Source organism: Trichosurus vulpecula, chromosome 3 (assembly GCF_011100635.1).
Source record: "Trichosurus vulpecula isolate mTriVul1 chromosome 3, mTriVul1.pri, whole genome shotgun sequence".
NCBI classification, from domain to species: Eukaryota; Metazoa; Chordata; class Mammalia; order Diprotodontia; family Phalangeridae; genus Trichosurus; species Trichosurus vulpecula.
The window spans coordinates 43,164,692-43,190,479 of NC_050575.1; the positions used below are offsets into that span (position 1 = coordinate 43,164,692).

At 36.1% G+C, this 25,788-nt stretch overlaps 1 protein-coding gene and 1 pseudogene across 4 annotated transcripts in view; one reads left to right on the forward strand and one right to left on the reverse strand.

Moving 5' to 3' along the window:
• Positions 1-25,788, reverse strand: part of DDHD1 (DDHD domain containing 1) — a 147,035-nt gene that overhangs the window by 43,754 nt on the left and 77,493 nt on the right. For all 4 annotated transcript variants that reach the window (XM_036749651.1, XM_036749652.1, XM_036749650.1 and 1 more), the window contains 2 exons: positions 18,274-18,380; positions 2,996-3,102 (listed from right to left, as the gene is read on the reverse strand). In XM_036749651.1, coding sequence (XP_036605546.1) covers positions 2,996-3,102; positions 18,274-18,380 — 214 coding nt within the window. The remainder of the gene's footprint in view (positions 1-2,995; positions 3,103-18,273; positions 18,381-25,788) is intronic.
• LOC118841138 lies at positions 13,322-14,667 on the forward strand (annotated as a pseudogene).

Genomic DNA, 25,788 nt, shown 5'->3' on the forward strand with positions numbered 1-25,788 from the left:
TTAAAACACTACTCTAGGTTTATCTGTTAAACTATTTCCAAATCCACTGAAATATATTATTGTCCGGGCCACATCTCTTTATCTTGTCCACAAAAACGGTTACAATAAACTGAAATTCTTGGCTAAAATCTTGTAAAAATCTATTTACAGCATTTCTCTGATTTGTCTTGGTAACCCTATCCAAAAAAAAGGTACAGAGATTAATCTTATAAAAAATGTTCTTGATGAAATTAAGATGGTCCTTTGTGATCAGTGTTTTCTTTCTTTTTTTAAGAATGCTGACTAATCATTCTTTATTAAAATGCTCTAGGAAATTCCTAGGAGTTAAAGTTGAGTCTACTAATTTACATTTTGCAGACTTTACTCTCTTACCTTTTGGGATAATTATTTATTATTTTATGTATAAAATCATGCCTATGTTAATTTTAAAAGTATGATTTATGCAACTGAAAATGTACAAACTGAAATTGCCTTAAATATTTTAATTTTTTTAGATACAGTGCTGTAAGCTGCCAAATTTTAAGGGCTTTAGCACTTTCAATTTTGAACACTTTTAAAGAATTAGACCAAAATTTGAATTAAGCAACATCTATATCACTGTTGGATATGTAAAAATTGAGTAAGTAGCACAGAAACAAGAGAAGTATTGAATTGGTCTTTACATGCCACAGAACCATATTAATAATAGTTAACAACTCATATTTATAAAGCATTTTAAGGTTTAGAATGCAGAAATATATCTTGTGATATATACTATCATTTGTCATTACATTATTTTTAGGCAGTTTTTAATTGATTTGAGATAATCCATTTAATAAAGAGGCTTGTTCAAGTATTTGTTAAGAAGTGTCATGTCAACAAAAAAAGCAGCAACAATATAGAAGATACTTTCATGGTTTTATAGATTTAGAACTAGAAGAGGTTTAGTGCAATTCCTTTATTTTGCAGAACAAGAAAACAAGGCCAGAAAATCTAAGCGACATGCCTTTGTTCACACAGTTATTTAAAAGCCTCAGAAGTAGAATTTAAACCCAGGTCCTTAGGCTCCAAACCTACCATTCTTTTCTATTGTATCATTTTGCAATGACTGTAAATAATATACGGGCAGCTAGATGGTGTAGTGGTTAGAGAACAAAAGCTGGAGTCAGAATGACCTGAGCTCAAATTTGGCCTCAAGACACTTATTAGCTGTGTGACCCAGGGCAAGTCAATTAACCCTGTTTGCCTCAGTTTCCTCATCTGTAAAATGAACTGAAGAAGGAAATAGTAAACCACTCCTGTATCTTTGCCAAAAAAACCTCAAGTGGGGTCACGACTGAAAAAAAAAGACTAAACAGCATAAATAATATAAAAATCTTCCTATTATATGATTTTGGAAATAGTTTTGAATGAATAAAGATTAAGTAGCAACACATGAATATTTTATCAGAAACATTCATTTATCTAAAAATGTGTACTTTTTTTTCCCCTGAAAAGGGGAAAAATTCACCTGTCCCAGAAAGTCCTTGGGGGAGGGGAAAATTTTTTTTTAAATCCCTTCATATCTCCAAAGGGAAGGTGCATCATACTTCTATCATTTATGAAGTGCTTGAAAACAGGGCCCATGTCTCACCTTTATTTATGAGTTCCACAGTGTTTAACATGTGCCCTATAGATAGTAAGGAAATCAAACCAGCAAATCTTTATTTTGCATCCACTGAGTTAAAAGCATGTTTTAACTTGCTGATTTAGTGCAGTGAACCAGGGTTTTACCTATATGTCCTAAATACAAGAAATGCTGGTTTTAAGTAATGTATTCTAAACATCCCATTAAATCAAATATTCTCAACTTGGGGTTCATGAATTTTTAAAATATATTTTGATAAATCATATTTCAATGATTGGCTTCTTTTGTAATCCTCTGCATTTTATCTTATGCATTTAAAAACATTCTAAAAAGGGGTTCACAGGCTTCACCAGACTGCCAAAGAGCTCCATGACACAAAAAAGATTAAGAACTCATGTATTAAACAAAATAATTGAGAGGTCCTTTGGAGTTCACTTAAACTAGGAATTTATTGTTATTTACATGTACTTTGGCTGACTACACTGAACTTTATCTCCTTTTAACTTCTCTGTTTGGTTGTAATTAAGTGGCCAGAAAAAAGAAGAAAATCCCCTGAACAAACAAAAAAGCATTTAACAAAAAACAAAACAACTGTAAGCTTTAAGATCATAATATTTGGAGATTGGAAGGGCCTTAGGGTTGGCTAGAACAATCTTCATATTTTACAGATTAAGGAAATGAAACCTAAAGAGATTAAATTACTTTCCAAAGCCCGTAAGTTGCACTAAGAAGCAACATTCTTAATGTTTCTTTTTACCAAAAAGAAGTCTTACTTTTTATTAAATAAAACTCCCTCCTTCTCTGAATAAATATATTTACTCAGTTATTTGGAGAAAATATAAGCAGGGCTATAGTTTAAGAGTGCTATGTACAAAGATTAAAGTTTCAAATACTCAAGACCATGTCATTTTTCAATTATAATCACAGATACAATTAGGTTATAAGAACTACTGGCATCATGGTCAAAACACTGGTATTTTGTAAGGCAGGAAGATCTGGGTTCAAATGCTGCCTTTGACACCTACTCTCTGTATGATCATACAGGTAAGTCACTTAACCTCTCACAGCCTCAGCTTCCTCAATTATAAAATGAGGATGTTGGATCAAATGGTTTCCAAGACCCCTTCCAGTTCTAAATATATACCCCTATGGTTTTTTTTCCCTTCTTATTTTTCAAGAGAGATTTGCATGCAGAACAAGCTGAGAGGGCTTAAAAATATGGATTCTAAGGTACAGGATGAAGTGTGCCACCACATTACGGGTAAGTTATTAACAGATGAATTCTCATAAGTCTCCCTCTCTTTTCAAGGGTTAAACCTGCATTAAAATTCTGAACAATGATATGTCACTATTCTGTAACTGCAAAGAACAACGTATCAAAATACTTACCTCATCTCTATAAAGTGGACTCGTATAATACATTATGTCCATGGCACTGCTGTTCAACATATCCCTTAAGCCTCGTACTTTGTCAGGAGTAATAGAATCAACGGTGTCTGGAAATAAAGATAAAGACTAAGTTAAACATTTAAAAACCTCTATGTACAGAAATAAAACATGTACAAAGTTAAAACAAAATTACACAGTTAAAGAAAATTGTCATAAATCAAACACCATTGGAAAAATTTAACTAGTCACTGAATCACCTTGGTTTTTGCTTAGATAATCTGGTAGGCACATAGAGTGGAAGATGGCAGTTCACTGCTTTGGGTATGTTATTAAGTGGCAACTTAGATGAATGTAGGTGGTACTCTACTCCTCCTTCCCCTATACACTCTTTTTCCTCATTACTCTTCTTTCCTTATTTCCTGAATGTTTTTACCTCGGGCTTATTAATATCCATGGGTATTGTTTAGGACTATTATCAATGGTACTCAGGGATAAACACCAAATATAATAAGCATCACTTTGTGTACAGACAATCTGTGGTTGTTTTGCTGTGGACTCTCTTCCCTCTTTTTTTTCCCATAAAGTCAATTATCATCTCCTGTCAGGTGACTCCCAGACATAACTGTCCAATCCTGGTCTCTCCTTAACTCCACCCCCATATTACCAATTGCCTATGACGTATTTCAAATTGGACAGTCCACAGGCATTTCTAACAGGTCCAGAAAGGACTTCTTATCTTTTTCCCCAAACCCCTCCTTCTTACAAATTTCCCTATTTCTGTTAACAGTGGACATCTTCACCAGTATTCTCCTAGTTACAAAGGTTCCGTCTTGACTCTTGCTCACTTTCACCTGACTCCTCAAATCCAGAGGCCAAATTGTGCCAATCCTACATCCACAGTATTTCTTGCAGTTAATCAACAAATACTTACTAGGCATTTACATACCTAGCACTCGAAGAACTTACATTCTCTCAAGGCCACCTTGCTCAGTTAAGCCCCCATCACCTCACTGATGCATTGCAACAACCTTCCATTATCCAAATTTCCTAATTTCTTTTCCTTTTTTATTTGAAAGTCTTTCTCCTGATGGCTTGCAGAACTTCTGGTTTCAGAACTGAACTGCTGAATTTAACCTCTATGTATCTTGGAGTTTGCAGCCATGGAGGTGATTTGTGAATTCTTTTTCTTTTTTGGAATTTTATTTTCTACGTTCAGAAGTTTGGAGCAGTTCTTTTCTATTATTTCCTTCATTATGATGTTAAAATTTTTTGTCTAGGCATGTTCTTCTGGGAGACCCTGTGATCATTAGGTTGTCTGCATCCTGTTTTTGAAAACTTTGTTTGGCTTTCCCAGTGAGAATATTTTCTTTTACTATTGTTTTTTGCTTCTCTTCTTCTAGGTTGTCCTTTATTTCTGTGTATTTACATTCTCAACCTATCGTTCTTTCTTGCTTTGATTGTGAGGCAGATTCAAGTTGTTCTATTCTGCTAATTATTTTTGCTGTATAGTATACAAATTCCGCTGTAATAATTCTCATTTTTCTTTTAAACCACTCAGGATCAGGTATTGTAGAGACATATTCTCCTCAAAGTGTTGGACCATTTTCCTTCATTTGGGAGTATTTATTCAGAGGCCTGCAATCATTTATTAGATCTGAAGGCCATATTTATTTCTGTTGTTACTGATTTTCCTGTTCATTTACCTGTTTATGGTTATAAGGTCTCTGAGTTTTTTCTTCCTGAAATCTTTGGTACTTTTGAGTCCTTTTTTCTCCCTTATTTTCCATTACTTACTTTACGACCTCCCCCCCTCCCATGTTGATTTCCTCCCTAGTTTAGACACATTAATTTATGGTTCACCAGCCAAGTTTCTGGCCAACTGACTTTTGGGTGGTCAGAACTGGCCCCACCTGGGTGCGTGTTCTTTCACTCAGGCTTGGTGGAGTGCTGCACAGTCTCCCACTTGCATGGTATCCTCCTGTCCTTGTGACCTGTTGTGACTCCTTCTGTTCCTCAGTTTTTGGCCCAGCACTGGCAGTTCGGTCTTTTCCCCAGCATCGTCTCTTCAGAGCTTTGAGGGGCTGCTGGTTTTGGGTTGCAGGCCCAGCAAGTTTTTAGTCTTGAAGGGTTGTAGCCAAACTGAGTTTGAGCAAATGTCCTCAACTTAGAGCCAAGCTCTCCACAGTACTGGAAAGCAGGAGGGACTGGGGTGTAGGACTGGGTTTTGATGTAAGCCTAAGTTATTTCCTTGGATCTGCTGGTGCAGCTTTGCTTCCAGTAATGTGAGAGGTGGAGAAGGGGTGCTGAATGAGCTCAAGGTCAGTGAGCTGAGCATCAGTTCCTGGGTTTGGGAGTTTTAAAAACAATTCCTTTGGATTCTAGGTGTCCTAGACCAGGGTTGTCCAACCTTAGGTTTTTATTGAAACAACAGACAATATATTTTGATTTGCTATTTTAGTGAGAGCTCTGCAGTAACTCAGCTTCATTTACTAAAACATTTATATAAATTTCTATGCTTGTAGGCAGGCTGCATAAATTGCACTGTGCATTGTGGGCCTGCATGTGGCCTACGGGCTGCACTTTGGATAGCCCTGTCCTAGACCATGGAAACAGCTGAAGTTGCTTTATCTTTGGCACATAATTTCTATTTTGGGGAGGTTTGTGAGGGACTGGAGAAAATGTCCAGTCCATCATCTTGTTGCTCATATGACTCAGAAAACTTGGTATTTATTGTATCCAAGCTCTGTTACTTACTCCTTTGGGGAGGTCTATTAACTACTTTGGGCCCCAGCTTCTTCATCTATAATGTGAGCGGATTAGACAAGGTGACCTCTAAAGTCTCCCTTCCACTTCTAAAATCTTTACGTATTTTTCCCCTATGTTAAACGTGTCTAGTTCCTGTAACCAATACTCTTTTGTTATGATCTTGAGGGCTTCCCCTTTTAGTCACCCTACCCTAAGCACACATCAGTTTACCATATTTGCTAAAAGATTACCCAGGACTATGGATAAACATAATCCATTATAATCGAATTATTCCTTTATTTGTTCTGGATACACATTAAAATTTTCAGGTGCTAAACCATTCTGTTGACTTGAACCTGTAATTCCCCCCTAAATACACTGATGAAGACGAACCTTTGATGATGAATCTGACCAGATTTCTCATTTTGTATTTGTTAAGATGATTTATTGAACCTACGTGTAGGAATTTAGGTTGTTCGATTGTGTCAGTAGTGTCTTACTTTTCATGACCCCATTTGGGGATTTCGTGGCAAAGACATGGAGTGGTTTGCTATTTCCTTCTCCAACTCATTTACAGATGAGGAAACTGAGGCGAACAGGGTTAAGTGACTTGCCCAGGGTCCCACTAGTGTCTGAGGCCAGATTTGAACTCAGGAAGATGAGTCTTCCTGACTCCAGGCCAAGCACTGTAGCCACTGTGCCACCTAGCTGCCTAAGAATTTATATCCATCCCCATCAAGTTATTAGGTTCAAGAACATGATGAACCATGTCATCTAACATGACTACTATTCCTCTCGGCTTTGAATCACCAGCAAATGTGATAAGTAAGCCACTTATGCCTTTATTTCAGGTACATAGTAATCAATCAACTGACAAGCATTTATTAAGCACGTACTGTATGCCAGGCCACTGTAAGAAAAATTTTACATGTCAACAGGGGACAAACACATATTTCTAGAGATCTTATGCAATGTTGATATTGACCCTTTAATAACTATACTTTGGATTTAGCCATTGAACTAGTTCTAAACCCACATAATTTTAACTATGACCCACCCCTACATCTCTCCATCTCATCCATCTTTGTCTACAAGGTTATTAAAAGACTTTTTCAAACGCTGAAAGTCTACCTATCTCTTAGCTTACTAACTTTGTCAGAAAAGGAAATGAAGTTAGTCTGGCATGACCTGTTCCTGATTAAACCATACTGGTCTTCCGTCATTACTACTTCCTTTTCTAGATGTTGATTACCAATTCCTTTAATAATGTTCTTTAATTTTGCCAGGATTCTAAGACAAGTTCATTTCAGTTTGTAGACATGATTCTCTTCTCCCCATTTTTGAAAACTGGAACAACACCCCTCTTTTCTAGTTGTAGCACCTCTTTTGTCTCTGATCTTTCAAAGATCACACAGAGTGGCTAAAGATATTTGCCAGTATCTTGGGCCGTAGTGAATCTGGGCTTAATGACCTGAAGTGTTTTCTTCTTAACTTCATTAATTATCTTGGGTGTCAACTCCTGATCAGGCATTTTCATTCTGTCCTTTCTAATCCAAAGATAATGCCAAAGATAATGATCCTTGCCAGAGAGAACAGAAACAATATTATCTTTTTATCCAGTTTGATTCAGTGATCCTATCCCTTTCATATAATTAAAGAACGAAAAAATAAACTTCTTTCAATAATTTCTTCCAGGAATTCTAGGTGACTTGGTGGTCGAGCTGTGATTTTCTTTGAGAATTTGCTTAGGGATGTTTTAGAATTGTTCTTTTCTTCTATGTTTGTGTCTTGGGTGTTCCTAGCATTAGCACCTTATTTGGGAGTATTTTTGTTTGTTTAAATAATAAGGCCCTTTGGTATGTAATGCTATGTATTTTTTTTGGCCAATTTCCAAGGTGCAAATTTTTTCTGATGCATTATTTATTTTTAAAATTCTTTTCTTTTTAAATTGAGTTCTAAATTCTCTCCCTCCCATCCAACCCTCCTCCACCCACTGAAGAGAAAAGTTATATATCAATTATACATGTGAAATCATGCAAATTATGTCCACATCACCATCTTTTTAAAAAGTAAGAAAAACAATGTGAGAAAATATACTCCAATTTGCACTCAGAGTTCATTAGTTTTCTCTTTGGAGGTGGATATCATTTTTTCATCATGAGTCCTCTGGAATTATCTTGGACCACTGTATTGATCAGAATAGACAAGTGTTTCACAGTTGATCATCATTACAACACTGCCTTTACTGTGCACAACAATCTAGGTCTTGCCACGTTTTTCTGAAACCAGACCTCTCATTATTTCCCACAGCACAATAATACTTTTGCCACAACTTGTTCACTCTTCCCAATTGATGACCATCCTATCTATTTCCAATTCTTTATCACCACAAAAAAAGATTAGTTATAAATATTTTTGTACATATAGGTCTTTTTCCTTTTTCTTTGATCTCTTTGGGATACAGATCTAGTAGTATTGCTAGGTCAAAGGGTATGCAGAGCTTTATAGCTCTTTCTTTGGGTTATTTCCAAACTGATCTCCAGAATGGCTGGACCAGTTCACTATTCCACCAACAATTCATTAGTGTGCCTATTTTTCCCTCATCCCCTCCAGCATGTCATTTCTGATAGTTGTGAAAAGGTACCTCAGAATTATCCTAATTTGGCTTTCTCTAATTAATAGTGACTTAAAGCATTTTTTTTTCATGACTATAGCTTTGATTTCTTCTGAAAACTGCTTGTTTATATCCTTTCATCATTTCTCAATTGAAAATGGCTCTTATTTCTATAAATCTGATTCAGTCTGATACTCAATATATATATATATTTGAGAGTTGAGGTCTTTAAGACAGAAACTTGCTCTAAAATTTTTAATGTGTCTATGGTATGTTTTAGCAAAATGTAGTTTCCCTCATTATCCCTTTTAATTACGTTTCTTCTCGCTTTTGCTTTGTCTGAGATGGTCATTGCTGCTTTTTAGAAAATTCACCTGAAGCATATTAGATTCTGCTCCAGCGCCTTATTTTAACTCTGTGTCTTTCAATTTCAAGTGTGTCTCTTGTAAGCAATATATTGTTGGATTCTGGTTTCTAATCCATCCTGCTGTCTGCTTCCATTTTATGGGTGAACTCATCCCATTCACATTCATAGTTATATGTCTATGTATTCCCCTCCATCTCATTTTGTTTCTTCTTCTTTTTATCCTGCCCCTCCTCAAAAATCTATTTTGCTTCTAACCACAGCTTCCCTTAATCTGACCTCCCTTTTATCATTCCCTCACTTTCTCTTATCTCCTTCCTCTCCTATTTCCCTATTGGTTAAGATGCATTTCTATACACAAATATATCCATTTATATGTATTCTTCCCTCTTTGAACCAATTCTAATGAAAGTGAAGTTCAAAGGCACTGCCCCCCCCTCCCCCCCACTGTAAAACCTCTTCCTTATCCACCCCTCTTATGTGAGAAAATTTTCACTATTCTACTTCTCCCTTCTTCTTTCTCAACCTTTAGTTTTTTTGGTGATCATTTCAACATAATCAACACACATCAATGCCCTGTGTCTAATGCCCTCCTAATAAAGTTCTTAGGAGTTACATGTCATGTTCCCCTATAGGAATATAAACAGTTTAACTTTATTGAGTCTCTTATGATTTCTCTTTCATGTTTACCTTTTTATGTTTCTTTTGACTTTGTGTTTAAACGTCAAAATTTCTATCTAGCTTTGGTCTTTTCAGTTATTTCATTAAATATCCATTTTCCCCCTGAAAGATTATATTTAGTTTTGTTGGGTAGGTTATTTTTTGTTATAATACTAGCTCCTTTGCTTTCCAGAATATCATATTCCAGGACCTCCAATCCTTTAACTTGGAAGCTACTAAATCTTATGTAATCCTGTAGCTCCACGATACTTGAATTGTTTCTTTCTGCCTGCTTGCAACATTTCTTCCTTGACCTAGGAGCTCTGAAGTTTGGTTTATATATCCCTGGGATTTTTCATCTGAAGATCTCTTTCAGGATATTATCAGTGGGTTCTTTTATTTCTATTTTACCCTCTGGATCTAAGATATCAGGGCAGCTTTCCTTAATTTCTTGAAATATGATATTTAGGCTCTTTTTTTTTGATCATGGCTTTCAGGTAGTCCAATAATTCTTAAATTATCTCTCCTGCATCTATTTTTCCAGGCCAGTTGTTTTTCCAATGAGTTATTTCACATTTTCTTCTATTGTTTCATTCTTTTGACTTTTATCATTTCTTGGTGCCTCAAGGCATCGTTAGCTTCTGCTTGCCCAATTCTCATTTTTAAGGAATAATTTTCTTTAGTGAATTTTTGTACCTCCTTTTCCATTTGGCTAATTTTGTTTTATAAGGTATTTTCTTCAGCATTTTTTGGTGCCTATTTTACCAAGCTATTAATTCTTGTTTTATAATTTTCCGGCATTACTCTTATTTCTTTTACCAATCTTTTCCTCTACCATTCTTATCTCTTTCTTTAACTCCTCCAGGAATTCTTGCTGGGCTTAGGTCCAATTAGCATTTTTTCTTTGCAGCTGCTTTCACAATGTTGTCTTCTTCTGAGTTTGTGTCTTGGCCTTCTCTGCTTTTTATCATCAAGTTCTTTTCATTGCTGTTGTTGTTTATACATTTTTCAGGCCTATTTGTTGACTTTGAACTTTATATATTAAAGTTGGGCTGCTCATCTGCGGTTAGGGAGCCACTGCCTGACGCTTTTTTGTGTTGCTATTTTCAGAGCTAGTTCTGGGGGTATCTTTTGGTGCTTCCAGAGTAGTGTGAAAATAGGAGAGGCATGGCCACTGCTCTCCTGGTGAGCACTCTGATCTTGACCCAGGGTAAGGCCCCTGGTTCCCTGCAGCCACAAGTGCTAGCCTTCTCTCTGTCTTGAAATAGTGATCAGAGCCCCTGCTCCCTTGCAACCAACCCTCCTTAGCACTCCTCTCTGCCCTGGAACTGCAACCCAGAACTGTGTATAGGCAATAGAATTGTCAAGCAGTGCCAGCAACAGCTTCTCTCATCTCTTTCTGACTAGTTATCCAACCCCTTTACCATCTCTGGGCTGAGAGCTCCCCAAACTGCTGCTGTTGCATTGTCACATATGTAGGCTCCAGACAGGCTTCCACTGTGGCATCACAAACTTCTCCTGTCAACTTCCTAGGTTTTCTTAGGCTGGAAAATGTCTCACCCTGACCTTTTGTTGGCTCTGCTACTCCAAAATTTGATTTGAGGTGTTATTTTAAAGTTGTTTGGAGGGGAATGTTGAAAGACTTCAGCTGGGTTGCCTTTAATCTGCCAACTTGTTTCCCCCTTTCTCTCCCAATGTCTTAATGCTATACTCTTAAGAGATCTCAGGGGTAGCTCATGCCAGGGTCCTGAATACTCTCTGTGAATGATACAGGGCAAGCTCATAACCCCAAATTTGGTTCTGTAGGCTTGTCCCTACAGTAGATTCCTCCAGTGCTAGGCAGCTAGTTGAAAGACTCTACAGGTTCACATCAAGACAACTTTAGGCTTCTCTTGGTCTGAGCTCCCTGCCCTCAAACCCGTTGCTCAGTTAAAACTCTTATGCCAGATCAATGGACTGAATCCATGAACTTGCTCCAGGTCAGAGCCACATGGTTATATTCTCCTTCTGTTCCTGGTCCTGCACCAGTACATAGCCTCAGGTCAGGTTTGAGCTGAATCCAGGATTACTCATTGTCCTGGTACACAGGACCTGCCTCAGTCCATGACAAATCCACAGTCAAAAAGACAGATGCTGGTGAGCTCTTGTTCTTGTCCCTTGCAAGGTACACAGCATCAAGGCTTAAATCTGCTGGATCCACAATGCTCCTTGCCTTCATAACCAGGTGCACGCCAAATGGCTGTCTCCCTCTGCTCACCTGGATTAGAAAATTACTTACTGTGGTTTCTCCTCAGATTTCCTGGTCACTACTTGGTCTGTTGCTCTTCCTAGATTTTTGGTAGAGTAGTTATAGGGCATAACAAGGCTATATTGCTTCTTCCTATTCCACAATCTTTGCCAGAGTCCTTGATCCTACTGAGCTCCCCCTGCCCCTCCAAAAGCGCAAAAAAGAAAATAAAATCCTTTTGCACAAATGAGATTAAGTGCGCCTCAAACCTTAAAATATTATAATCAATGTCCGTTATTGTTGACTTTAGCATTAATTGCTAGCCTTAGCTTATTCTGAGCTTTAACTCCCTGGTCTCTCTCACAGGATTTTGCCACCTTTTTCTACATTTTTTTTGAGACCACAGATGATCCTTTACCCTGTTTCTTTAGCCAAATTCTCCTTAAGTGTCTCAGGGTCTTCAGTGTCCTATCCTTAATGAACTGTCTTCCCTGTATGAATTTAGGCCATTTAGGTACCTTCACCATCTTTCCATTGTGAGTGGGTATACTTCCCTGCCCCCCCCCCCCACTTCTCTAGCACTCTTTCATATACTATTTTCCTCCATTAGAATATAAGTTCCTTGAGGGCAGGGATTGTCTTATTTACTTCTATTTGTATTCCCAGCATTTAGCACAGTGCCTTAGTAAATACCTTATTTATCTACTTACCTATCCTTTTTCTCCTATGTACATAGCTGCCAAATAATCTCCCCAAGCCACAGGTCAACTCCCCCACTGAAACGCTTTCCACTGCCTTTTGAACAAAATATAAACTCTTTAGCTTGGCATTTAAGGTTCTCTGCAACCTGTTTCCATCCTTCCTTTCCATTCTTATTTCACATTTCCTCCCTTTATTCTATGCTACAGACAACCTGGATCATTAGCTGTTCTCCCAATCAGACATTCTGTCATCCTTGTCATTGTACACTTGTATAAGCCTTCCCCAAAGCCAAGAACAAATTCTTATCCTAATAAATTCTTCTTCATTTCTGCTTTTTAGAATTCTTATCCTTATCTTCTTCCAAGACTCAGCTCAAATACTGATCTGTGCAGTTGTTATTGATCTCTCCCTTCTCAAACTATTTTGTATTTTTAATGTTTGTATATTCTGAACCCATCCAGTAAAGTGTCAAGTCTTTAAGGTTCTATTTTGGTCTTTCTAGCTTCTGTGTTTGACATAGAGACATCTGCAAAGTATCACTTAATAAGTGTTGAACTGAACTGAGTTAAATTATCACTAGTCCATTAAACAAAATACACAGCAGACAAGAAAGTAAATAACAATTTATCTACTCAGCTCTGGGCAGGATCATTGAAATCACAAGTTAAGACTGCCTAAACTGAGGAACCCTATTGATAGAATATAAAGTTACTGATATCTAGGAGTAGGAAGGAGTAGGAAGACAACAAGTGGATTGTAAATTTCTGCTGCCATGGGATCATGGAGTCTTTTGACTCCTCTCCTCCTCCACTTTCATCTATTTGCTCTTAGGCACCTCAGGAACATGTGAGATGAGGTCTAAACAAGTAATTACTGTGTAGGATCTTTATATGAGTAAATAAACATTTAATGAAACCCTTTGATATTTTTTATTCATTTCATTAAGAATGATCACAATGGCTCTCTCCTGCCCAGGTTCCTGTCTTTCCGTTAGCCACTGCCACAACCAGAGAAATGGCGACTGCCAAAGTACTGAAGATTGGTAAGAAGCTCTATGAGGGTAAAACAAAAGAAGTCTATGAACTGTTGGATAGTCCTGGGAAAGCCCTCTTGCAATCTAAAGACCAGATTACAGCACACAATGCAGCTAGAAAAAAAAAAATCACCTGGATGGAAAAGCTGCAATCTCAAACAAAATTACTAGCTGTATTTTTGAGTTGTTACAGGAAGCAGGTATCAAAACTGCTTTCACCAAAAAATGTGGTGAGACAGCTTTCATTGTACCTCAGTGTGAAATGATTCCAATTGAACGGGTGTGTAGAAGAATTGCAACTGGTTCTTTTCTCAAAAGAAATCCTGGTGTCAAAGAAGAATACAAGTTCTACCCACCTGAAGTGGAGTTGTTTTTCAAGGATGATGCCAACAATGAACCACAGTGGTCTGAAGAACAGTTATTGCTGCAAAATGGTGTTTTTCTGGACTTAACATAGGTCAGACTGAAGTGGATATCATGAATCATTGCACGCAGGCTATTTCTGAAATACTGGAAAAATCTTGGTTACCTCAGAACTGTACACTGATTGACATGGAGATTGAATTTGGTGTTGATGTAACTACAAAAGAAAATGTTCTTTCTGATGTTATTAATAATGATTCCTGGAGGCTCGAACCCAACAGAAAGACAGTCATACTGGGATCTTAAGGAAGTGACTCCTGAAGGCCTCCAGATGGGGAAGAAAAACTTTGAATAGGTTGCAGAAAGAGTGGAGTTGCTTCATCAAATGGAAGGTCCATGCAGAGTCGTGGTATTGACGGGCTCAACTTCTGACCTTGGTCATTGTGAAAAAATTAAGAAGGCTTGTGGAAACTATGGAATTCCCTGCGAACTTCGAGTGACATCTGCCCATAAAGGACCATCTGAAACTCTAAAGATTAAAGCAGAGTATGAAGGAGATAGTGTTCCTACTGTATTTGTGGCAGTGGCTGGCAGAAGCAATGGTTTGGAACCAGTAATGTCTGGTAACACTGCATATCCAATAGTCAACTGTCCTCCCCTTACACCTGATTGGAGAGCTCAGGATATACGGTCCTCATTTCCAATGTCCAGTGGTCTTGGCTGTTCAACTATACTTTCACCGGAGGGAGCGGCTCCATTTGCAGCCCAGTTATTTGGATTAAATAACCATTTGGTATGGGCTAAACTTCAAGGAAGCATATTAAACACATGGGTTTCCCTGAAGCAGGTGGATAAGAAAATCAGAGAATGCAGTGCATTTTTTAAAAGAGGAAGACAAAAAGATTCTAATTTAGCTTCAAAAAGCATGACCAATCAGGCAAGAGAAAAGATCATTCTAAGCTAATCAGAGAAAAATACTAATAAAATTTCTTACTTGGTTTAACAAAAAAAGAATGATCACAATGATAGAACTAAAATTAAATATAATTTACTGTAACCTACTACAGACGAGGAAATTGAGTAAGGCAAAATAAAGTTTTCTAATTATAAAAAACTGTAAATAATGCTGACTTCAGCGTATGATAACGTTATTTTTATTTATCTAAAGTTTCAACGATCAACGAGCATTTATTAAGCACTTACTATGTGCCGGGCACTATGCTAAGATCCTGGTGTACACACAAAGGAAAATTCATGTCTCTGCCCTCAAGGAGCCACCTTCTAAAGAAGGAGACAACAAGCAAACAACTGTGTACATATAGGCTACAGACAGTTTAAAGGTGAAATAATCTCAGAAGAAGGGCACTGGGGCAGGGGCAAGGGAGAGAGGGCAAGAGTAGTTCGCACAAGGTGGGATTTTCTTTGAGTCTTGAAGGAAATTAGGAGACACGGGGAAGGAGGGAGACGACTCTAGGTTGTGGGAGCCAGACAATGAAAAGACATGGGATTGGGAGATAAAAGGAACAGCAGAGTGCATGGAAGTGAGTAAATATAAGACTGGAAAGGAGTTAATTGTGAGGGACTTTAAAAGATAAACAGCAGATTTTATATATGATCCTGAAAGCAATAGGAAGCCACTGGAGTTAACTGTGCAAGTGTGTGAGGGAAAGGCTGGGAGGAGGGAGGTGACGTAGTCAGACCTGTACTTAAAGGACAATGGCAGCTGACTGGAGGTTGCACTGAAGTAGGACAAGAGTTGAGGCAGGGAGACCAAACACAAGGCCTACAAACAGCCTACAAATGAGGTTGATGAGGGCTTGTGCCAGGGTGGCAGATGTGTGCACGGAGAGAAAGGGACACATGCAAGTGATACTGTAGAGGCATAAATCACAAAATCTGGTAAACAAAACTGTCATTCAGACCTGACTGGCCCCTGCTTAATCTGACACTGCTTACCTAAGGACATAAAAAGTCTCACCCATGTAGAGAATGGGCTTTTAAGATTCAGTAGGTGCCTAAGACCAAGTGAGTCCCCATAACTTGCCCTGATGACATGCTGACCAGAAGTGTTTCCATGAGGAGGCAAGGGAGGCCACATCCACCAAAACTGAAGATAAGTGCCACTGTAATTCAGTTGCATATTCTTACTATGTCATGGTAAAGTAAACTTCCTTTATTTTGTTCAAAGACTCATAGGCGCCAAAATCAAACCTGAACTAAACAACTTCAGAATCATCTTTGACTTTCATCCCTTCCCCTCATAAACAATTATCAAGTTTTGTCAATTCTATATTCACAACTTCTGATTCGTCCCTTTTCTCCATTCATATGATGGTATGCCATCCAATTTTAGATCCTCATAACCTCTTACTTGCACTATTGAGACAGTCTTAATTGGAATCTCTTTTTCCAAGCTTCTGTCTCTAATCTATCATCCATAGGGTAGACAAAATCCTCTGCTTGGCATTTACAGCCTTTTACAATCTGCTTCCAGGCTACCTTTCCATTCTAAGTGGCTAGTCAAACTAGTTTTATGTGTTGTTCTCAGAGTTCAGCATTTCAATGCTCATCACTAAGCCTCACAAGATTTAATAGTACCAGAGATTTTGAGTTGCAAGAGAACTTGGAGGTAAGAGTCCAATCTCTTCATTTTACAAATGAGAAAACAGAACTAAGGAGGTAAAGTGACACTGGTAGTAAGAGTTGGAGGTAGAGCATGAGTCTTCTGAATGAGGCAGTTCTCTTTCCAGTGTACCATGCCCAGCAGTGGTAAGATTCCCATGAGTTGATTCTATACTTCCAGAATGGGAGAGTGATAGGTAGGCCTAATCTCAGTGGCTACAAAAATGTTTTTTTTAAGAGGAAGTAGAAAGGCTTACATACTGGTATATGCAACGCCTGTAATGGTTATTGTACACGTTATTACCATTACTGATTATAATGTTCTTGATATTGAATTCATCACATTTTGCAAGAAAATAGATATTGCCGTGGTTTCTGGGACTGATGACCTGAGGAAAGGGTACATGGCTATCTAATGTTGAAGTGAGACTGTCTTATCTATAGCTATACTCAAAAAAGTGTTTAATTATGGTAAACCATTTCTGGAACCACTGTCTGGCCCCAATATCACTTGGCCCCATAAATACAAATTATTATAACTTATTTATCTGTGACTGAAAATGTTATATGGCCACATTTCTCTCTATTCTCCACAAAAGCCCATCAAAATGGTAAGGCAATGTGAAGGAATATTTCTTCCCCAATGGGAGAAGTAGAGTTAACTTCCACATCAGTGACGTACCAAGTAAACTATTCTATTATTCTCAAATCATCTTCCCTTTTTTTGCTTATATTCACTATGCTCCAAGGGTCATCATTTCAACTGCCTTAATTTTTATCCATTCATTAAATCTCAATTCAAATTCCACTACCTTCCTGCCTTCTATTTAAACAACAAGTAAATAAAAAAGATATCCTTGGTTTAACGTTATCCAGCTCCTAGTTCAAGTCAACGCAAGCATTTCTTAAGCACAATAAGGTGAAAACTGCAATGTTAGGTGTGAGAGGTTCAAAAGATGAACTAAAACACAGACCTCTGGAAAGTAATTTGGAACCATGTCCCCCAAAGTCACTAAATTGTTCTTACCCTTTGACCCAGCTATACCACTAAGAGATCAAAGGAGGAGGAAGAATCTCTATGTACAAAAATATTTATAACAGCTCTCTTTGTAGTAGTAGCTCAAAACTAGAAACTAAACAACAACCACTTATTGGGGAATGGCTAAACAAATTATAGTATATGAATGTAATGGAAAAAAATTAAACAGTTTCAGGGGGAAATGGGGAAAAAAATATCTTGCCTACTAAAATCCTACTCATCCTTCAAGACTCATTTCAAATGGATTTTCTTCCATGAACTTTTTCCTGTTCTCCTTATCCAAGTAGTGATCTTTCCCTCAATTGTTCTCACCGAATAGTCTGCACTCTTCATGTACTTATATCCTGTGAATTAAGGCAGCAAACTGAACAAAAGTAGGAAAACAATTTATATAACGATATCATTATAAAGAAACCAACTCTGAAAGGCTTTAGAACTTTGATCAATGACTCTGATCAATCCTTAGCCAGAGGACTGAAAATGAAACATGCTATCTACTTTTTACCAGAGAGATGATACTTAAAATGCTGAATAAGACATACAGTTTTGGATATATCTGTTGCCTAAATTTTTGGGCAGTCTCTTGCTGAGCTATGCATATTCATTATAAGAGTTTTATTTTTTTATTTTTATTGTTCAACTGGAAAAGAATGGAAGATAATAAATGTGTGTAAATAAATAAAATGCGAATAGCCCCATAGATGCTGTTCTCAAGGAGATTATAATCTCTCAGATAAGGTAAAACATGTCTATAAATAACTACAATGCATTTTGAGTATGATCAAAGCAATGTAGAGGCAAAAAGTACATGGAGAGATTCAAGGAAGAAGCCCTCATTCATTTCCAGGTATGGCAATCAGGGAGTAGGTACACCTAAATTGGTTCTTGAAGGCAACAGACTGAATGTACCTCCATCAAGAGCAAGTTTTGATCTCCACTCAACAGGCAGAAATTCAACATGTGTTGCATGATTAGAAAAGTGCTTTTCTTCTATTTTTCTTGCAGCATCTCTCATCCTATTAAGAAAAAGGCACTCATTAGGTTAAGTTACAAATGGAACCTTAAAACACAGTAAATTTATGTTTCCTTCATAACGTCACTAAAGTGTTAATTAAATTTTAGTTACTTTAGTTGCTCATTATTGCTCCTCACCAATATACCCTAATTTCCAAAACCACTTATCCATGATTGCTCTCTGAGGGTTTTTTAAAAATTTTACTTCTAAAAGTTATTTTAAAAGGTATTTCAATTAGATTTTATGGATAGTTCAGTCTCCCAAAGTTTGGCACCTTAGAGAAAATAAGCATGTGTCCAAGTAGATTAATGATTCTCTTATTTGTATTCAAGATTGAAATTATAATGGTTGCTGTGTTTTCAAAGATTTCACCCTTCACAAATCTGAGAATTAAAGAAGATAAGCATCAGTACTCAAAAATAGGATGCTTGAAGAAATGAATGCTGGAATTGACTCCCACTAGTAAATGTTAAGATTTTCAAATAATTTCTTCTCAGCTATTCATGAAAATTATACTTTCATATTTTATCATGATATGACAACATGTTAAACACACACAAAACATACAACAACCCTTGAATATAGAAGTATAATTACTGTTTTCATTTACCTTTTTTTTGGAAGCACAACTGGGGTTCCATTTCAAGGAATAAAATCATCAGTACTGCGTATACTCAAACCTTTCTTTCTAACAAACTGATCTGATTCCACAAACTATAAGGCAATTATCGTAATTTCTGATATGGTCATATAAGATAAGCAAGCATAAATATATACTGTCTGACCCACAACATACCTTATGAGAATTATTATTTTTAAAGCTTTGAGTCTCCATAACTGGAAACACTACAAGGATTTCAATAGGTAGATGGTTGAGAAAACATTGTTCCATGTCTATAAATAAGGCAAAAAACTTTACATATCATGTGTATATTCATATAAAAATATAATTTTCCCCTGGTGAAAAAGATAAAATTTTAAATGTTATCTTGTGGCTAATAGAGCTGTTAGCTAATAGAGTTGTTAACAGCTTATACTGCCATGCTTAAAATATAATGCAGTATAACCTACTCTCATGAAGCTTAGGCACTGCCATGTAATACATGCTAAATCCTTATTTTGGAAAAGAAAAGAATTTGAACAATGCAAAAAAAACTTAAGAGGTGATCTAGTTCAAATCTATTACTTTATAGATGAAGAAACCAAGGCCCAGAGATGTTAAAAGACTTGCCTAAGGCCATATCACTTGAAAGTCAGAGTTAGGATAAGAACACAATTTTCACAGTTCTAAATCAGGATTTCTGCATTTGGAATTCTGCTGTGGTTATTGATTGCTAAAACGGGATTGGAAAAACATTCCTCTAGTTCTATTCAATGGAATGGGTCTAAGTGAGAGGCCCGAAAAGGAAGAAATAATGGAACTATCTTCTAAGAGTTCCACGGGGAGCAGGGAAAACCAAAAGAAATACATAATGTCTATACACATGAAAATACATATATACATACACGCATCTTACAGGTAAAAACTCCATAAATAATGAAATGAAACACTTTCTTCATTCACAAATATTCACTAAAGAAAATCACTCATAATTTCTACCTCTATACTCCTCTATCTTTTAAGTGACAGGCATGATAATGCAGGAAAAAACAGACTGGTAAACTAGGTACGCATTTCTGTAAAATGTCCTTAGCTACTTTCTTAACATGCTTTAAAAGTATATAAGTATATGAAATCTTGGTTAAATGAGAGCAAAACAAGGGAAACAGATGCATAAAATATTTCTAGGAATCACAGATATTCTCCAGGACTATATCCTAAGCAACTTTTTTGTTTCCTCCCAAACAGGGGTTCTAAACCTTTTTTTATGTTATAGACTGTTTTATCAGTTTGGTAAAGGCAAATGACTGCTCAGAATGTTCTTTTTAAAATTCATACACTGAAGGAAATGCAAAATTCCATTTAAAGGTTTGTGAAAACAGAGATACAATTTTGTTTTCCCATCTAAGTTCACAGATCCCCTAAAATCTCCCCATGGAATAGAGGTTAAGAACTGCTCTAAAAGACAGTGATGACCTTTCCTGTGTATGGTAGTGCCATGAAGCATAACTGTATATAGAATTAAAAAATACTAACATGTTTTGAACAGATTAGTTTTATCCAACGTACTGTCTCAGAGAACTGTTAAAAGGCACAAATCTAAGATATGCATGCCCTATTTAATATTATTAGGATAACAAATTAAGAGAGCTTAGCCTCTTTCCTAAACTAATAGTATCTTATGGATAGAGGAAAAATATTTCACACGATAGTGATGGTCAAACACCAAAAACAATACAAATACAAGAACCAAATGCCTTTTAATGAAAATAATTTGTCAGTCCTTGTAGAACTGAGATGCCAGTCTTCATATACTGCTGCCTTCTTTTGATCAATAGATTTACTAACCTTTGCTGATTTTTAAAGATGCATGGTTGTTTTGACAAAATTCACCCAAAGCCTGGAGAAGTTTAGGGCCATTAAAGTCAATCTCATCTCATGAATCCGCAGAGCTCTTCTTTCTTTTCAGAAGCAATGGGATATAATCGGGGTAAATTGGAACCTTCACATCATGGAATACTGAGTTCCCAGGGGACCAAGCCGTGGAGAGGATTCTATTCCTGTTTGGAAGGTTTTTTGCAGATTACTAAAACCACCTTTGGCCAAAATGATGATGGGTGAAGAGGGTTTCCTATTAGCTAATCTTCAATTCACATTTACATTGCTATATTTGAAGGAAACTTCTAATGAATGATAAATCAAATCCTTCCACATCACTTACAAGTTTTTCATATACATTGACCAGTATTTGATTTTGGAATCAGTAAGATGGCTGGAAACATCATCTTTATATATGAAATGTTACTTTCATGATTATATTTCATATCAGGAATCTTATAAAACAAAATTCTGTTGTGTTAACAGTGTAGGCTAGGCATTATAATCTCTTTTAAATACTCTAAATCCAATACAGATTTTTTCTCCTCATGCCCTCTTAAAGCTATTTTAGTTTTTTAAGTCTGTGGTTGTTTTTTTTTGGGGGGGGTGGTATATTCCACATGTCAGCATCATACTCTTAATTTATCTGAGTAATAAAAATCATGCCCAATATAGTCATTAAGTCTCAATGACCTTTGGAGAAAAATACATCAGGAAATCAGGATCACCAAATCATAATCACTGAGTAGGCAGAGGTGAAGAAGTGATTTAATATAGTGATTTAATCAAAACACATATATACAAATTTCTATTTCTGTATTTGTTTAACTTTTATGATTATTACATTTTAGTAACAAATACTAGTTTTAAATTGTAAAAAATGGAACCCACAGAGGAAATTTTGCAACTTGGGTCAAGAATATTTTAATTTATATTGGCAATATTGCCAACTGGACCTAGACTTTTAGCAATAATGTATTTTTCTCCCTTAGAGGCTTGAAATTTACATTAAAAACTATTAAGATCTATATTAAGAAGTCTTTAGGTATCTAAATTGTATTTTTATTCCAATTCTACACAAAGCACTTGACTGCATGTCCAGAATACTTCTTCTGAATGATTGGTCCTACCTATATGTGCTTGGAACTATGTCATATCTCTTTGATATAACACCCAAAACCGGGTGCGTCTTAAGGGTTTCTCTATCTAAATCCCAAGATTATTTGTGGTTAAGTTACTATAATGTTAAAACAAAAGAACAAAATGAGTAAATCCAATAATAGTTATAAAAGTTGCATATAAGATATGTCCATTAGTGGTAGACATAATAAAATAAGGCACTCTTGCCTTTAATAATCCTCCTGCTTTCCAGGTATTTCCCTTTCCTTCTCTTTTTACCATTTCTTCTTCTTCCTTCCTTTTCTGGCATGTTTCTAGAGTGGGGTCAGTGGTATGGCATAGTTCAGTCACTAGAAGCTGGTAACAAGTGTTAGCATAACATGTGATAGAACAAGGCCCATACTTTTTTGTTTCATAAAATGAAACATATAAATATTATTATTGTTATGTTTATTTTCTTTTATTATTAACAATTTTTGAGCACCCTTTACATACAGATGTGTGTGTATGTGTGTATATATATATATGTGTGTGTGTGTGTATATATATACATATATATGTACACACATATATATGTATTTATGAATTATGTACCATGGACTATCATGCATATTGTACAACTTACACAAAACAGTAATTAAAGAGGATGAGATAAAAATTTTAAATAATTTTTTTTGCTTTTTAATAGCACAGGTAATTTACCTGACAAAATATTATTAATATTATTTGTGATTAAAAGTTTCATTACTTTCAAAATATCTTGGTTTAAAAATCCTTGAAATGTATGAATTCAATGTCCTGGTTCTAAGTTTAGATTACATTTCAATATTTGGTTTTAATGACTGTCACTGCTGGAAAAGATGACTCATAAAGATAAGCATATCCAAGGTGAAGAAGTACATCAGTGGCTGCACCTATGCAAGGACTTTTGTTGAAATTCAACTAGTATATTTACTTTTGCTCTCATGTCAGTAAGTTGTACTTGCAGACTAATGTGAAACTGTTGTATCTTTTGACAAATGGCTTCAAAACCCACTGTAATTCCTGGAAGATTTTTAAATATGTTGGAAAATTTTATTCAGAGTTTTTAAAATGAAGATATGAGAATTTTGGCAGGTGACATATTTGGTAACAAAAGTAGTTTCTAAATGTCTTACTAATCATGAAAGCGTCATACTACCATTAACTATTATCTGAAGGCACAATACATACTTAGGGTGAAGTTCATTAATAAGAATAGATGTAAAATTCATTTTTCAAGAAATTTTGATAACTGAATTTTTTTGGCTGACTTCTTGTTAGATCTGATTATTCCAATATTGTTGGAATATGGCTAATATGGCTAATGCAGAATTCTGTACTGTAGGAGTAAAACTGTTATCTCTGCCATTTTCTTGTTGTTTGCTTGTATTGACACTATTAGAATCATTTTCAATGTGTGCTTCATATATAATAAGAAATACGTTTAGGCCACTTGCCTATTTTATAAGGGCTATGTCAGTTAAAAATGAGATAATGTAATTTGTAAATCCATTTAATTGGACATACGTAACTTGTAGTGCTTTGTAATAATCTAAAAGCAAATGAACAATTTGAGAGTGCCAATATCAACCTCTCTACTCTGTGAAATTTCCATTCTTCAGATCATGTATTGTGATATATGACTATATGACATATAAACCAAGTGAGGGCACCAGGGTCAATCTACTTATTAAATAAAGCTAAAGCTTAATTTCTTTTGCTTTTAGATAAAAAAATATAGAAAAAAAGTTCTAATATTTTTCCCCACATTTAATACTGCTACATTGAACTAAAGCCTTGGGGAAAGGAGACATGAAAGGCATTGGCAAATGCTTTACTAAGTTTATCCAGATTAAGAAATACCTCAGTTATTCATCAGACTTGCTTTTTACCAATTAAGAGTGCTAATTTAATTTATGTATTCATATGTAAGATGGAATCAGAAAAACCCTGACTCAAATACCACCTCAGATATTTGCTAGCTGTTCAATCCCTAGGAAAGTCACTTAACCTCTCTGTCTTAGATTCTTCATCTGTAATATGAGGAGGCTATGTTCGATGACCTCTAGGGTCCCTTCCAATCCTAGAGCTATGACCTTACGAGCCTAGGTCTCTTGCATGTGCTTATACAAATTTTACTTGGGCTAAAATAAAATTTAAAAGAAACACAAACAAGTTCTCAAAAAATTCTCTTCATACTCAATTAGTATCTACAAATATTTACCCGCCACTGAGTGGGAAACTTGATTTAAGGTATACATCAATTTTGTGGTTACTAATCATAATTTTTAAAGAGGTAGTAACCATTTACACACAACACTTCAAACATGCATAAATTACTACTATATGATGTCATGGAACTGGTGATAATATGTGGTTTTATGTAATTATTTTAAAAAATAAATGCTACAGACGTCTTGAAACTGTAGTACTAATGTTTTAAGCAGCCACAGTGCTAAAGTTTCATGGAGTCACTTAAACTTCACAAAGACTGGAAAAGCAAGCAGGTGCCAAGATATGAAGAGGTTTAAAAGCCAAATAGATTTTCTTATTTATAATCTTGTAGGTAATAGGGAGCCACTGTAGTTGAATGAATAAGGGGAGCAGGATAGGTATAAGGAACAAGCCATGATATGGTCAGACATGTGCTTTAGGAAATACAGCACAAGTCTGAACACATCATCTCCTTACTTAAGTTCCAACAGCTCACTATCATCTCTATTATCAAATATGAATGACTCTTTTGTTTGTCATTTAAAGTTAACAATGGGAATTTATTAAACCTATTTGCCAGGTGTTATGCCAGGGTTGGGAATACAGATACAAGCAGAAACAAAAATAGTAACTACTCTCAAAGGGTTTACATTTTAATGGGGGAAGATAACAAATAACAAGAGGAGGAAAGAGCAGAGATGAAGGTGTCACCTCAGACCAGGAGAAGAAGGGAGATGGAGATTTGGAAATTTTGATGGGGTTAAGGCAAGGAAAAGAAAAGGATTATATTTGGTAAAATGTGCCAAGCAAACCTACTGTGGCTACCTGTTGTTTAGTTGTTTTTCTGTCATGTCCAACTCTTTGTGACCTATTTGGGGTTTTCCGGGCAAAAATACTAGTGAGGCAAACAAGGTTAAATGACTTGCCCAGGGTTATATGGTAGTGTTTGAGGGCAGATTGGAACTCAGTCTTCTTGACTTCAGGGCAGACACTTTCTATCCATGGCACCACCTATCTGCTCTTTTAGTAGCCAATAAATAAATGTTTGTTTAAAGAATATCAGAAGAACAATGTTGTTTGTAAACTTAACTTTTTTTATTAGATTACTGATACTGGGTTATACTATTGGCTCAGTATGGGGTAGAGGTACAGCAATAAGACTGGCAGTATAAGAGGAGAAAAATAAGCAATGTGCCAATGAAGTCATGAGATGAGGTGATAAAGGGATCCAGTCATAGTGACTTAAGTTCTTAAGTCTTTCAAAGTTATTTGACCTTACAGTGTTGTAGGTATTGTACAAATTATTTTCCTTGTTCTGCTCATTTCACTATGCATCAGTTCATGTAAGTTTTCCTAGGTTTCCCTCAGTTTGACATTTCTTGGTGCATAACAGTATTCCGTTATTTTCCATAACATAATTTTTTCAGCTATCCCCCAAATGATGGACATCTACTTTCTCTCTAGTTCTCAGCTACAACAAAAAGTGCTACTACAGATATTTTTGTAAAAAATAGACCAACTGTCTGTCTTTGATACCTTTGGGCCAAGACAGTACTGCTGGGTCAAAGGGTATATG